At 48.5% G+C, this 16,458-nt stretch overlaps 1 protein-coding gene across 1 annotated transcript in view; it reads left to right on the forward strand.

Moving 5' to 3' along the window:
- The first annotated feature begins 1,805 nt into the window (after window positions 1-1,805).
- The window catches only part of LOC140430243 (uncharacterized), a 53,706-nt gene continuing 39,053 nt past the window's right edge, over window positions 1,806-16,458 (forward strand). The window contains exons 1-2 of the mRNA XM_072517671.1: window positions 1,806-1,985; window positions 7,081-7,319. Coding sequence (XP_072373772.1) covers window positions 1,806-1,985; window positions 7,081-7,319 — 419 coding nt within the window. The remainder of the gene's footprint in view (window positions 1,986-7,080; window positions 7,320-16,458) is intronic.

Raw genomic sequence — 16,458 nt, forward strand, 5'->3', positions numbered from 1 at the left:
CTCTGGCTGTCCAGCAACCCCCTTCAGGACATCCTGTGTTCATTCAGTGATGTCCTTTACCCTGGTACCAGGGAGGCAACATACTATCTTGGAGTCTCTTTCACGTCCCCAGAAGCTCCTTTCTGTGCCCCTTACTATACATTCCCCTATAACTATCGCTCTCCAGCACTTTTTCCTCCCCTGCTGAGCAACAAAGCCAGTTGTATTGCCACTGCTGTTACTCCCCCCTCATAGGCTATCCCCCGCCCCCCAACGGTATCCAAAACGGTGTACTTATTAGAGAGGGGGACAGCCACGGGGGTTTGCTGCACTGACTGCCTGTTGCTCCTAGGTTTTACCCATCTGTTTGCCTGCACCTCCCTTAGGTGTGACCACGTTTCTATAACTCCTAACTACGATGCTTTCTGCCACCATCATACTCCTAGGAGCATGCAACTGCTGCACCAACCGAACCACGTGGTCTGTGAAAAGCTGCCATTGGTTACACGTCCTGCAGGCGTCGTCGACCGGAACACTGCAAGCGTCACAGATCTCCCACATCTCACAGGTAGAGCACTGGGTGACATTTCAGCGCTACGTAATTCAAAATAAATTCTTCAATTATTATTCGATTAAGTTACAATTAACTATATGGTTCCTGGTGCTAGATTTCTACTGTAAAATTCAATACTAAATACTAATCTCTGCCCTCAGGTTTAGTTACTCCTCTGCCAAGTTAAGTAATTAGTTTTAATTAGTTTTTGCAATTAGTTTTTTTTCTGAAATTTAACACAGATTCCCCACCAGCTAATCAGGTCACACCTTTACTGTGACGTCACTCTCAGTTTTGTTCCCCCCACAATTTGAAAACACAGAGGGACACAGACACAAATACCACTTACCTTCTCAGACTGCACTCCGGATATCTCCTGCTCAGCTCTGCGCCTGATATGAAGAAAGAGGCCGTTCGCCACTGACCCCTTGAAAGACCACACTAGGCTCTTTACCGACCCCTTTCTCCTCAACCAAAGGAGCAATTTAGCATGACCAATCCACCTAATTTCCACATCTTTGGACTCTGGAAGAAAACCGGAGATCCCAGAGGAAACCCACGCAGACACAGGAGACTCCACAGTGCTAACCAGTGCACCACCGTGCTGCCCTTAAACATTCGCCTCCTCTGTTGAACAATTGCAAAAGGAACAACCTGCCAGTTGGAATGCACGACAAGATTTGGGATTCAGGGCAGTACGGTTGGCAGTGGTTAGCACTGGAGATTCGATCCCCGTCCTAAGTCACTGTCCATGTGGAGTTTGCACATTCTCCCCGTCTTTGTGTGGGTTTCGTCACCACAACCCAAAGATGTGCAGGTAAGTTGTTTGGCCACGTTAAATTGCCCCTTAATTGGAAACACTGAATTGAGTACTCGAAAAAATTTTTTAAGTGGGCTTCAGTTAGTTCACTTGGCTGGACGGGGCTGGTTCATGAGGTAGAGAGGATCCAACACCATGGGTTGAATTCCCGTATCGGCTGAGATTATCATTGCCTTCTCAAAATTGCTCCTCACTTGAGGTGTCGTGACCCCCAGTTTAAATCACCCTAAAGCAGCTCAATCTCAAAAGCGGAGAGTAGTTGTGGTCCTTCCGGTATATGGCGACATCCAATTTCATGACAAGATTCGCCCTTACGACTTCCACCCTCCTCATATGTATTAACTGTCCAAGACGGAGAAGAATGTTCAGTCACACCGAGCCTTACTTATGACAGTCCCTGCACAATAAATATTGATCAAGTGTTGGGGCGAATTCCGACAACCAGTGTTGAACATGTTTCCCACCTACATGGTGAAGGATTCCTTCACATTTGTGACGGAAGTACAGGACTTCAATAGCAAGAGCGATGCCATGTTCATGTGTTCTTTTGACATTGCTGGCCAAATCACCAAACGATCGCTTAAAGACGTCATAGAAGTGTGTGCTGGAGCACCTCATTATAAGAAATATAATGTAGGAGCTTAAGTAGGCATTCGGTCAATCGAGTCTGCTCCGTCATGTATTGAGATTATGACTGACCTGATATGACAATGCGCTGCCCCGCTGCCCTAAATTTCCACAAATCTCCTGATTCCCTTACTGATTAAAAATATTTCTACCTGAGCCTTCAGCATACTTAACCAGCCATCGTCTATTGCCTCTGGAAAAACGTATTCCACAGATTCCCACCCGGTGAAAAAAACAATCCTCATAATCTCTTTAATAAATCGGTAATGCCTTAATCTGAGATTACTCCCTCTGGTCCTAGACTCTCCCACAAGGGGACACAGGCCCTCGTATTCACCCTTTCAAGACTTCTGTGAATCACATAGGTCTCAATATGTGTGCCTCTCATTCTTCCCAACTCCAACAAGTACAGGTCCAACCTGTTCATCCTGACCTCAGAAAATAATCCCTACATAATAGGGAACGGTCCAACAAACCTTGTCTGTACTGTCTCCAAAGTCAATATATTTTCTGATAAAAGGAGACCAAAGCTGTTCACAGTATTCTAGATGTGACTTCATATTACCTGCTGAGTTTGCATGCTTGCTTGCGGCACGTCTTGCACGAGGAGTACCCTCAAATCTCTCTGCGCTCCAATTTTCTGCGATCTACTTCCACCGTGAATATGCGATTCAGCATTGATTAGAATTCTGAATTGTGGAAAGCGTGCAACTGCGTCATTTTGCTCTTTTATTAAAAATAAATTAAGTGTACCCAATTCATTTTTTTCAATTCAGGGGTAAATTGCCATGGCCAATGCACCACCCTGCACATTTTTCGGTTGTGGGGGTAAAACTCGCGCAAACACGTGGTAAATGTGCAAACTCGACACGGACAGTGACCCAGAACTGGGATCGAACCTGGGGCCTCCATGCCCTGAGGCAGCAGGCTAACCATTACGCCACCGTGCTTCCCGCTGCGTTCAGTTTTAAGTCCACAATATATTCCCAAATAAATGCTTTTGCCATGACTTCCCTTCTATTCTCGCAAACATATTAGACGAGAAACCAGTCTTCAATGGAATGCATCCAAACTTGCAAATATGCAGACGATATATCTGCTGTATTTCAATCCACAGTTGAAGCTAATGAATTCTTCATGCACCTCGATGAGCTCCATCGTGCGCTCCTATTCACTTGTAAACTTCAGAAGTTATGCATGGTAGCACAGTGGCTAGCACTGTTGCTTCACAGTGCCAGAGGCCAGGGTTCGATTCCAGGCTTTGATGACTGTCTGTGCGGAGTCCGCACATTCTCCCAGTGTGTGTTGGTTCCCTCTAGCTGCTCCACTTTCCTCCCACAAGTCCCGAAAGGCGTGCTGTATGGTGAATTGGACATTTTGAATTCTCCCTCAGTCTCCCCGAATAGGCGCCGGAGTGTGGCAACTCGGGGATTTTCACAGTGTTAATGTAACCCTACATGTGGCAATAATGATGTATTATATAAATTGACTTTGTTTCCTTTAAGTGCCTTTTGGAAATTCTGCCTGGGATTCCCCATTCCTGTCTCTCTCAATCTTGAGTTCACTGATAAAGAAACGCGTTGGGAATTGAATGCTCTGGAATTGGCCTTGTCAGAAACCTGGGGCGAGATTCTCCGACCCCCCAGTGGGTCGGAGAATGGCCGTTGGCCGCCGTGAATTCCGCCCCCACCGCCCGCCGAAGTCTCCGAAGGGAGAAAAGTCGGCGGGGCGTCAATGGCGCCGCACACCTCGGAGAATGGCACGGGTGGGCACAAGGCAATGGATTTTGGGGCTGCCGATATTCTCCCGTCCGGATGGGCCGAAGTCCCGCCGACATTATGACGGGTCACGTCAGCGTAAATCAAACCACCTTTCAATCGGCGTCAACCTGTGCTCAAGGTTGACGCCGACCAGCGTGGAGGTGGGTGATGGCCTGAGGGGTTGGCCGCTGGAGAGGCGATGCCGTGGCCGCAGTCTGAATGTGTGGGGGAGAGGTGTGTGTCGGGTTTTGTGTGTGTGTGTGTGTGCGGCAGGGGGGGGGGGCGGTGGTTAGAGTGGGCTGGGCTCCGGGGGAGTGCTGGGAGGTGGGGTGAGTGCTGGGGAGGAGGATGGGGTCTGTGCCGGGGAGGGGGATGGGGGGGGGCCGTGCCTGGGAGGGGGGGTCCTTGCCGGGGAGGGGGATGGGGTCCGTGCCGGGGAGGGGGGTGGGGTCCGTGCCGGGGAGGGGGGTGGGGTCCGTGCCAGGGAGGGGGATGGGGTCCGTGCCAGGGAGGGGGATGGGGTCCGTGCCGGGGAGGGGGATGAGGGTCCGTGCCGGGGAGGGGGATGGGGTCCGTGCCGGAGAGGAGGATGGGGTCCGTGCCGGGGAGGGGGATGAGGGTCCGTGCCGGGGAGGGGGATGGGGTCCGTGCCGGAGAGGAGGATGGGGTCCATGCCATCCGGTCGGGTCTTCTGGTCGGGTGGGGGGAGCAGCGCGTCCTTAATGAGCCGTCACGCCGTGCGGCGTGAACCACGTGAGCCAGCGCGGATAGCGTCATGTTGCTGCTAGCCCATTCCGTTTGGGGCGGCGTGATGCAGGTGGGATTCGCGCCGTTTTTGCCGCTGGTCGGCGGACTTTGCGCCGATAACGGAGAATTTTGCCTCTGATGCGTAGGACTAAATTGATCAGCCCGATAGATACCCAAATTATACGCATCAAAGGCATCATTTGAGATAATAGCTACGTTGATCAGATCATTACTCGCTATGCATCGCATAAACTGATGAATGGGCCAAAGATCGCAACTTCCAGCGCTGAAACGTGCCATGACAGGTATTGTATCTCAGGAATTTGAGCAAAAGCTGAAGCCCTCAGGTCCATGCTGCTGCTGTACAGAAGCAGGAGTTGCGTTCGTCACGAACAGGATACTGGTCTGTTAGTCAGAGCGGAAACCATATTCCAGTCAGAACAGGGAGAGTAGGATATTTCGTATGAATAACTGGATGAAGAGATGGAGCAAGGGGGAGTATTTCAGACTCCTGGGACTTTGGGACCGGTCATGTGGGAGATCGGACCAGTACAAAGTGGATGGGTTGCACCCGGATAGGACAAGGACTGATTTGCTGAAAAAGGAAAGGTGGCAAAACCATGGCGAGCAAAGGAAAATTAGAAATAATATCAGATCCATTCAAGAAGCATATAAATTGACCAGAAGAAAGGGCAGAGGTGAGGATTGAGTGCAGTTTAGAATTCAGCAAAGGAGGAAAACGTATTGATTAAGAAGTGGGAAATAGAGTATGAGGGCTAGCTTGTGGAAAACATAAAAACTGGCTGGAAAAGCTTCAATAGATAGGTAACGAAAAATAGATTTGGTGAAAGAAATACAGGTCCCTTACTGCCAGAAACAGGGCATTTATAATGGGGAGCAAAGAAATGGTTGACCAACTAAATACATACTTTGGTTTCTTCATCACAAAGACAGATAACACACCAGAGATATTGGTGAACAAAGGGGTTTAGTGTGAGGAAGGAACGCAAGGAAATCAGTAATCGGAAGGAAATTATCTTGGGAAAATTGATGGGGCAGAAGACCGATAAACCCAATGCCTGATAAGAAAGTTGCCCAAGTAATACCAGTGGCATTTGTGATCAATTTGCACGGTTGTATGGATTGTGGAGCATTTTCCATGGATTAGAGGGCAGCTTATGTGACGCCACTATTGATAAAGGGAGGGAGTGAGAAACGGAATGATAGATTAGGCAGCCTCACATCCGTAATGGAAAAAATGCGACAGTCCATTAAAAAATATTTAATAGCAGAACACTTGGCAAATAGTGGCAACATCATGCAGACTCGGATGCATTTACGACAAGAAAATTGTGCTTATCAAATCTAATGAAATTCTTCAAGGATGTAAATAATAATGGTGATGAAGGAAACAATGAATGTGGTTTATTTGGATTTTCAGAAAGCTTTTGACCAGAGCCCACAGAAGAGATTAGCGTGTAAAACTAACGCACATGGGATTGGGGGTAGTATATTGAGATTAATAGAAAACTGGTTGTCAGACAGGAAACAAAGAATAGGCAAAACCAATGTACTTCCCAGTTGCAAGAAATGACAATTGGGAAATCACACAGGAATAAGAACTAGGAGCGCAGCTATTCACGATGTGCATTAATGATTTCTATGAGACCTAAAGTAGTATCTCCAAACGTGCAGACAGCCCAAAGATGCGTGGGAGGGCGAACTGTTAGGAGCATGCAGATATGTGATTTGGCCAAGTTGAGTTAGTTAGCAAATGCATGGTAGATGATAAAAAATGGCGATAAATTTGAGAGTATCCACGTTGCTGGCTAAAATAGAAAGGAAGATTATTATATGAATGGTTATAGAATGAGAGAGTGAACTGTGCAATGAGACCTGGTGTGCTCGCACTCCAGTTGCTGAAAGTAAGCATGCAGGTTCAGCAAGCCGTGAAGAAGGCAAATTGCACGTTGGCCCTCAAAGCGGAAGTCTTCAAGTACATGAGATGGATGTCTTGCTGCCGTTATATAGGACCTTGGTGAGACCACACGAAGAATATTGTGTGCGGTTTTCGTCACCTTATCTGAAGGAGGATGTTCTGGCTATGGAAAGAGTGTAGAAAAAGATTGCTAGCCTAATTCCTGGGATGGTGGGACTGACGTTTCAGGATAGATTTAGTCGGTCAGGATGGGGGTACTCGATGGAGTTTCGAAGAATGAGGGGGAATCTCATAGAAATAGAGTTGAGGCAACTGACCAGCCAGATCATCCATAATTACAAATCATTCAATAGGCCATCTGTTCGACTCACGCACTGATATTTTATACGTGGTCTCTCAGCAACATTTACCGATGCAATGTGACAAGCAAGATTAATATAAATCAGCAATGTAAGTATTCTCAGTTTACAGTTATTGAAAACATTAATTTACAATCAGTTGATTATTATTTGCAGAACAAATACGCCAATCACACAAACATTCCAATACGTTAGTAAGGTCATAGGAATAACGCAAAACACGATCTTTCTCTACTACACAGATAAAATGGAACGTTGCATTGTTTTGATGAATCAGTATCAAACATTGATTACAGCACACTTACATTATCGAATTCAGCTATGCCGGCCACATTGGAAACAATACGGCGAGAAGGTGTGCATGCACTATGCTTTTAGCTTTCAAGAATTGGCTAACAGACTCGATCTCCTTCATTCGAAAGAAATCAGGACTAACAGAGGGCAATGAAGAAGTTTGTGGGATGGGGGAAATGCAGCTATATGTGGAGATGACCGTATCTACACGATATCAATATTACAAGGTTACCAAGAAATGGTGTGGGAAATTCATTAGAAAATTTATTCCCCACAGGTTGTTGAGAACGTCTAATATTCTACCGCTAATTGGGGAGTCGAAGCGAATAGTGCACATGCATTCAAATGGACTCTTATGGGTTGAAGAGAATAGCGAGTTACAATGAGAGATTTAGGTGAGGAAAGCTGTGAGAAGTTTGGAAAAAAACACCAGCTTGGCCCATTTGGAGGGAGATGAAGGTTGAGAAAAATCGATGCAGTACAATAGAGCTAAAGTAAAATGAACGGCACTTTGTTTGTCATAAGAAAGAAACTAACAGCACAAATCGAGATGAATGTGCTTGATCAAATCGCGTTGCAAAGATTGAGTTGCACGGTGGCCAATGTCAGTAAATAAATATTGTAGGCTACACAGCATTTTGAAAAGACAGGCAGCATGGAAGAGGAGGACTGGCCATGATAGCATCTTGCTATCGATTTGACGACATTCATTTTTTAAAAAATTTAGAGTACCCAATTAATTTTTTCCAATTAAGGGGCAATTTAGCGTTGCCAATCCACCTATACTGCACATCTTTTGGGGACGAAACCCATGCAAACACGGGACGAATGTGCAAACTCCACAGGGACAGTGACCCAGAGCCATGATCGAACCTGGGACCTCGGCGCTGTGAGGCAGCAGGGCTAACCCACTGCGCCACCGTGCTGCCTCCTGACTTCATTCCTTATTAACAAGGAAACCCTGCCTCCTCTGCCCATCTGTCTGCTCTTTCGATAGGACACATATCCTTGGATATTTAGATGCCAGCCTGATCATCTTGCAGCCATGTTTCTGTGATGCCCTCAACATCGTACCTGCCAATTTCAATGTGCGCAACAAGCTATCCAGAGGAGGCTCACAAGATTGATCGCTGGAATGAAGAGCTTGTCATATGAAGAGCGGTTGAGGACGCTGGGTTTGTAATCATTGGATTTTGGAAGGATTAAACTTACAGGATACCATGAGGCCTGGATAGAGTGAACGTGGAGACAATGTTTCCACTAGCAGGAAAGACTAGTACCGGAGGGCACAGCCTCAGACTGGAGTGATAATCCGTTAAAACTGAGATGAGGAGAAATTTCTTCAGGTGGTGAATCTGTGGAACTCTTTGCTTCAGAAGGTGGTGGAGGTGCAGTGTGTCCAGGAAGCTTTTCTAACACAGTATGTAGATTGTCCGACCAGAGGGGAGGCCATATTGGATTTGGTACTTAGTATTGAACCAGGGCAAGTGATAGATTTGTTACTGGGGGAGCATTTTGGAGATATTGACCACAATTCTGTGACTTTCACTTTAGTAATGGAGAGGGATAGGTGCGTGCAACAGGGCAAGGTTTACAATTGGGGGAAGGGTAAATACGGTGTTGTCAGACAAGAATTGAAGTGCATAAGTTGGGAACATAGGCTGTCAGGGAAGGACACAAGTGAAATGTGGAACTTGTTCAAGGAACAGGTACTACGTGTCCTTGATATGTATGTCCCTGTCAGGCAGGGAAGAGATGGTCGAGTGAGGGAACCATGGTTGACAAGAGAGGTTGAATGTCTTGTTAAGAGGAAAAAGGAGACTTATGCAAGGCTGAGGAAACAAGGTTCAGACAGGGGGCTGGAGGGATACAAGATAGCCAGGAGGGAACTGAAGAAAGGGATTAGGAGAGCCAAGAGAGGGCATGAAAAATCTTTGGCCGGTCTGATCAAGGAAAACCCCAAGGCCTTTTACACATATGTGAGAAATATGAGAATGACTAGAGCGGGGGTAGGTCCGATCAGGGACAGTAGCAGGAGCTTGTGTATTGAGTCTGAAGAGATAGGAGAGATCTTGAACGAGTATTTTTCTTCAGTATTTACAAATGAGAGGGGTCATATTGTTGGAGAGGCCAGTGTGAAACAGACTGGTAAGTTCGAGGAAATACTTGTTAAGAAGGAAGATGTGTGGGGCATTTTGAAAAACTTGAGGATAGACAAGTCCCCCGGGCATGACGGGATATATCCAAGGATTCTATGGGAGCAAGGGATGAAATTGCAGAGCCGTTGGCAATCATCTTTTCGTCCTCACTGACAACAGGTGTGGTACCAGGGGACAGGAGAGTGGCGAATGTCGTGCCCCTGTTCAAAAAAGGGAATAGGGATAACCCTGGGAATTACAGGCCAGTTAGTCTTACTTCGGTGGCAGGCAAAGTAATGGAAAGGGTACTGAAGGATAGGATTCATGAGCATCTGGAAAGACACTGCTTGATTAGAGATAGCACGGAAATGTGAGGGGTAGGTCTTGTCTTACGAGTCTCATTGAATACTTTGAGGTGGTGACCAAGCATGTTTAACACAGGGCTAAATTGCTGGCTTTCAAAGCAGACTAAGGCAGGCCAGCAGCACGGTTCAATTCCCGTAACAGCCTCCCCGAACAGGCGCCGGAATGTGCCATCTAGGGGCTTTTCACAGTAACTTCATTTGAAGCCTACTTGTGACAATAAGCAATTTTCATTTCATTCATTTCATGTGGATGAAGGTAAAGCAGTGGATGTAGTGTACATGGATTTTAGTAAGGCATTTGATAAGGTTCCCCATGGTAGGCTTATACAGAAAGTAAGGAGGCACAGGATAGTGGGATGTTTGGCCAGTTGGATAACAAACTGGCTAACCGATGGATGGCAAATATTCAGCCTGGATCCCAGTTACCAGTGGCGTACCGCAGGGATCAGTTCTGGGTCCTCTGCTGTTTGTGATTTTCATTAATGACTTGGATGAGGGAGTTGAAGGGTGGGTCAGTAAATTTGCAGATGACACGAAGATTGGTGGAGTTGTGGATAATGAGGAGGGCTGTTGTTGGCTGCAAAGAGACATGCGTGCGTGGGTTTCCTCCGGGTGCTCCGGTTTCCTCCCACAGTCTAAAGATGTGCAGGTTAGGTGGATTGGCCATGATAAATTACCCTTAGTGTCCAAAATTGCCCTTAGTGTTGGGTGGGATTGCAGGGTTATGGGGATAGGGTGAAGGTGTTGACCTTGGGTAGGGTGCACTTTCCACGAGCTGGTGGAGACTCGATGGGCCGAATGACCTCCTTCTGCACTGTAAATTCTATGATAATCGAGGATTAATCTAGGACAAAGGTTCGGCACAACATCGTGGGCCGAAGGGCCTGTTCTGTGCTGTATTTTTCTATGTTCTATGTTCTATAACCCACCCCTCCGTCCTTTGCAAACCACTGCCCTGTTTCAGATCTATCTTTCCTTTCATTTCAAATCCTTGAATGTGTCATCACCTCCCAACTCCATGTTTGAATCCCTCCAATCAGGTTTCTCCTCCTGTTACAGCACTTTATTAAAACCACAAATGACATCTGTGTGGTAAACAATACCTTCTCTTGTCCTGTCTGCAGCCTTCTTGACACAGTTAATCACATCAACCTCCCACAGTTCCTCTCCGCTCTCCTCTGGTTGGATGGACATACCCTCACCTAGTTCCAGTTGGTGGTCAATATTAGAAGGTTGCTTAACGTGATTATGATGCCCCCGGAGGGAATGGAAGTAGATGCGGAGAAGGCGTTCGACCGGAACTATCTATGGGAGGTTCTGGAACGGCTTGGGTTTGGTAGGGGCTTTATCGATTGGGTCCGACTGTTGTACCAAGCCCCGGAAGCTAGCGTCAGGACAAACAAGACGACCTCGGACTATCTTAGGCTGTACTGGGGGACAAGACAGGGATGTCCCCTCTCCCCACTGCTGTTTGCGGTAGCCATAGAGCCGCTAGCAATTGCTCTGAGAGCTTCTAGGGGTTGGTTCGGGACGGAGGGGGCGGAGGCGGAGCGTAGGGTATCGCTGTATGCGGATGATTTACTCCTATATGTAGCGGACGCAGGGGCAGGGATGAGGGAGATTATGACGATTCTGGGGGAATTTGGCTGGTTTTCAGGGTACAAACTGAATGTGACGAAGAATGAGTTGTATGTAGCCCAGGCAAGAGGCCAGGAGGGTCGGCTGGAGGAGCTACCATTCAGGTTAGTGAGGGACAACTTTAAATATCTGGGGTTACAAGTGGCGCGCGACTGGGGCTGGTTAGAGAAGTTGAACTTGTCCCGGCTGGTTGAACAGATGAGGGGCGGATTTCGGAGATGGGATGCGCTCCCGCTATCTCTGGCGGGGAGGGTGCAGATGGTTAAGATGACGATATTGCCGAGATGCTTGTTTGTGTTCCAATGCCTCCCGATTTTCGTACCGGGGTCTTTTTTTAAGAGGATCAACAAAATCATTTTGGGCTTTGTTTGGCCGGGTAAGTCCCCACGGGTGAAAAAGGTGATGCTCGAGAGAAATCGGGGAGAGTGTGGGCTTGCCCTGTCAAATTTTAGCAATTATTAATGGCCGCCTAATATTGCGATGATGTGGAAGTAGGTGGTGGGGACGGGAGCAGGTGGAAGCAGTCTCATAGAGCGGCACCAGCTTAGGGGCGCTGATAACGGCACCATTGCCATTCCCGCCGGCGAGATATTCCACCAGACCCGTGGTGGTGGCGTCCCTGAGGTTCTGGGGTCTGTGGATGAGATCTGTTGGTGCAGTGAGGGCGTCGGTTTGGTCTCCAATATGCGACAACCATCGGTTCACTTCAGGGAGCTTTGATTGGGGATTTCGGGTATGGCAAAGGGTGGGGATTGAGACGATGGGGGACCTGTTTCTGGAAGGGAGCTTTCCTGGCCTAAGGGCGCTGGAGGAGAAGTTCGGGCTGACAGCAGGGAATGATTTCAGATATCTACAGGTGCGGGATTTCTGTGCAGGCAGGTACCATCCTTCCCACTCCTGCCACAAAGAGGGTTTCAAGATATGGTAGTGTCTAGGGGATAGGTGGGGGAGGGGAGCATCTCGGACATCTACAAAGAATTAATGGGGGTGGAGGAGATGCATACAGAGGAGCAGAAGCATAAGTGGGAGAAGGAACAGGGGGGTGAGATGGAGGACGGCCTATGGGTGGAGGCGCTGAGCAGGGTCAACACGACAGCTGCATGCGCAAGGCTCAGCTTGATCCAGTTTAAGATGGTGCACCGGGCGCACATGACAGTGGCCCGGATGAGTAGATTTTTTGGGGTGGAAGACAGGTGCGTCAGGTGTGCGGGTGGACCAGCCAACCATGTCCACATGTTCTGGGCATGCCCAAAACTTAGGGGATATTGGCAGGGGTTCGCGGATGTCATGTTCAGGGTATTGAAGACAAAGGTGGAAGTGAGTCCAGCGGTTGCGATCTTTGGGGTGTTGGAGGACCCGGGTGTTCAGGAGGAGAGAGAGGCAGATGTTCTGGCCTGTTCCTACTTGGTAGCCCGGCGACGAATACTCCTGGCTTGGAGGGAGTCTGGGCCTCCGAAGTCAGAGGCCTGGTTAACCGACATGGCGAGCTTTCTCGGGCTGGAAAAGATTAAGTTCGCCTTGAGAGGGTCGGTGTTGGGGTTCGCCCGGATGTGGCAACCATTCATTGACTTCTTTGCGGGGAATTAATCGTCAGCAGGGGGTGGGGGGGTGGTTAGGGTAGTATAGAGTAGGGGGTTAAATAGGCAGGCCTTGGAGGGACGGATGTCGGCGGTTGCTTTTTGATTGCTGTTCTTTGTACTCTATTGTTTTTTGTACTGTGGTTGTTTGTTATGCCAAAAATACCTAATTAAAAATTGTTTGTTAACAGAAACTATGCTTGGTCCCCAGGATGCCCAGAGACAGCAAATCCAGGATGTCACCCGACAAATGCAGAACGGAAGGCCAGAACTTGGTGGCATGAATCCTGGGAGTGGGGCTCTAACCTTCAGAGACACCCCATTATTCAATTCCGCTCCCACCTGGCTGTCATGCTGATCCTGTTTACTTTAATCTACCTCACCATCCTCACGGTCTAATTCCATAATGGACAGCAGAGATCACGAAGAGCCAGGACATGGGACCCATGTTTACTGCATGGGCTCCTTTAATTCAGCCAAACCAAAGATCTCCGGGAACTCATCCCTGTTTTGCACTGAGTATCCAGGTTGGCTTCTTTATGACCTTTGCAGCACTGTAAATTCTGAAGGCCAGCCTCTTTACATTGATCTCCACTACCATCGATATTTTCCACAATTTTTACCAGACAGTATTTGTCTACGTTTGTATTAGGTGTACGATATTTTCCCACCGTTGCATTCAACTGCCAACTGTATCTTACAGTATGGAAACTTCCATTTTTCTAATCGCATTAGGTCCGTTATATAATATTTGTAACATAGTAACATGGAACATACAGTGTAGAAGGAGGGAGGCCATTCGGCCCATCGAGTCTGCACCGACCCACTTAAGCCCTTACTTCCACCCTATCCCTGTAACCCAATAAGCCCTCTAAAACTCTTTGGTCACTCAGGGCAATTCATCACAGCCAATCCACCTAACCTGCACGTCTTTGGACTGTGGGAGGAAACCGGAGCACCCCGAGGAAACCCTCACAGACACGGGGGGAATGTGCCACCTCCTCACAGACAGTGACCCAGCAGGGAATTGAACCTGGTACCCTGGTGCTGTGAAGCCACAGTGCTATCCACTTGTGCTACCATGCTACCCCCCACTTGTGCTACCGTGCTGCCCTTAATTTGTCTTTGTTATTCGTGTGCTCTGTTTTGGGGAACGGTGCATGTAGAGTTAGGGTCTTCCCTTACGGACAGGTGACTGGGGGTGCAGGGCAGGTATTAGTCGGAGTGTGTGATCCACCACACTTCACTTCAGGATCAAGAGGAGGGATATGTGGCCTTCTGAAATGGCCGCCCGCAAAGATCGATGGGACATTGGGCACCACATAGATACAGACAGGCTGCAGCTTGCAAATATACAAAGATTGCAGCCCAGATGGTGCCTTGGGACATCGCAATTGATGCAGGAGGAGGCCATTCAGCCCGTCGAATCTGCTCCGCCATTCACTTTCTCGACCACTGACGGCAACAGCGGTGACACCTTCACCAGCCAAGGAGAGGAACATCCACGCCATCCGCAGAGGGACCAGAGCCGGGTACACAGACGACCAGCCGCTGATATCCAGCACTGCCAGACGACGGGTTCCAGATAAGGCCATACCTGTTCCGTACTTGCCAGTCACCTGGACGCGCAATTTGAGTTGTTCTTGCGTGTTTAGTTGGAGTGCAACTTGTATGTGTGTTCACTTCCTGTGCGTGTAATAAACTTACCATATTAAGCAACTTGTGTGGTCATTTGTCCACTATATGCTGATTAAATACACACGAGGTTAAGAAAGTATAATAAGGGTGAGGGGGTCTGAGAGGGGTGAAGGGTGAGGGGAGTGTGGGCTTCGGGGGGTGATGGGTGAGGAGGGTATAGGCGGAGGAGTGTGGGGGGGGTGTGCTGTCCACTCATGTGGCATGGGGATCCGCAACCAAGCAGGGTCTCACTTGCTCGCCCACTGCTGAACTCCAGCTCGGCGACCTTCCTTTCCTCCGGGCCACCAACCACGTCCAGTGACCTCTGCTCATGCATGGTAAGGGGCCGCAGGTCGGATGGTCCCCCTCCGGTCTTCTCCCGCTCATGGCAGTTGTGTGCGACCTTCTCCTTGAGGGTGGGGGTGGGGGCCAATACAAACAATGATACTGTTAGACGATCTGAAACATGCAACCTATGGGTTGAGTAGGTGATGGCTCAGTGGCAAGGACACTCGGCCATGGCGGCTTGCATGGTTGCTGATTTGTTCAGCAGGGTGGGGGTTCGGCCTTCCCTGTGGGGAGGGGTGCGTGGGTTACGGGATTGTGTGACGAGCTTGTGGCAACTTACCCTGGCCGCCTTGAGGAGATTGTGCAGTTTCTTCCGGTATTGCATGCCAGTCCGAACAACACTGCCCACGGCGCTTACCGCCTCTGTCACCTGCTGCCAGGCATGGTGAACGGCGGAGCCTGTCGGCCTTCCTGCCAGGCTGGGGTATGGGATCATCCATCTCCCCTCCACGGCGTCCAGGAGGGTGTCCAGCTCAGTGTACCTGACCCATGGCACTTCTTTCCTTCCAGCCACCTTGTTGGCTGGGACACTGTGTGTGAGGGGGTGGATCGTGTAAGTGCGGCTGCGGCATGTGAGTCTCACGTGCGCCAATCATGGACCCGACAAATCTGGCACTGTTTCGCATGGAACCGGTTTCATTCCACATGGCGATGGTGCCAGCTCATTCAGAGTTGCTGAATCGGTGCAGCTTTTGCACCATTTTTTCCTGTCGTAAATCACCACTGTTCCCACGGCGGCGGCAGCACTTATTCTCAGAAACGGAGATTCCTGCCCAGTATGTTTCCATTCCAACAAGAGTAGGGGACTGCTGGCCCTAGACTTTGGGAATGAGGTGGGGCAACGGGATCATCAATCATCGGCGAACATTTAGAAGGCAATTATCTTTCTATCATAAGGTTTCTTTGGCAAATGAAAAGAGGATGTACAATCTCAAGGAACACTCATGAACTGGAGGAAAGGACTGCACGGTAGTGCAGTGGTTAGCACTGCTATCGCAAGGCGCCAAGGTCAAAGGTTCGATCTCGGCCCAGGATAACAGTCCGGTGGCATTTGCATATTCTCCCCGTGTTTCCGTGGATTTCGCCCCACAACCCAAAGATGTGCAGGGTAGGTGGATTGGCCAATTTAAATTGCCCCTTAATTGGAAAAAAATCAATTGGGTACTCTAATTTTTTGTTTAATGAACTGGAGGAAATGCGACATCAATGGGGTAAGAATTGAGCTGGTCACAATAAATTGGAATAGAGTTTGGCAGGCAAGACAGTAGCTCCACAATGATGACATTCAAAGAAAATGTATTTGGAGCAATATGAACATCGAAAGGGAAAGACATGGTAAACAAACCCAGAGCACCCAGGATGACAATAGAGATAAAGATATGTAATCAATAAATGATTATGACCGATTTCAGATAGATAATATCAAGGAGAACCAGAATATCGAAGGTTCGGAGGTAACGTGAAAACGCAATTAAGAGAAGCAAAGAGGAATCATGGAATGTGATTGGCAGTTATCAAAGGGTACACATACAAATCGTTAATTGTGGTAAAAAGAGGAGCTGCGCAGATTTGTGACCAAGTGGATTTTCACGTAGAGACTGGGGGGGGGGGGGTGAGGGGGAGGATGTTCCTGTCAT

This window comes from Scyliorhinus torazame, chromosome 10, assembly GCF_047496885.1.
Source record: "Scyliorhinus torazame isolate Kashiwa2021f chromosome 10, sScyTor2.1, whole genome shotgun sequence".
NCBI classification, from domain to species: domain Eukaryota; kingdom Metazoa; phylum Chordata; class Chondrichthyes; order Carcharhiniformes; family Scyliorhinidae; genus Scyliorhinus; species Scyliorhinus torazame.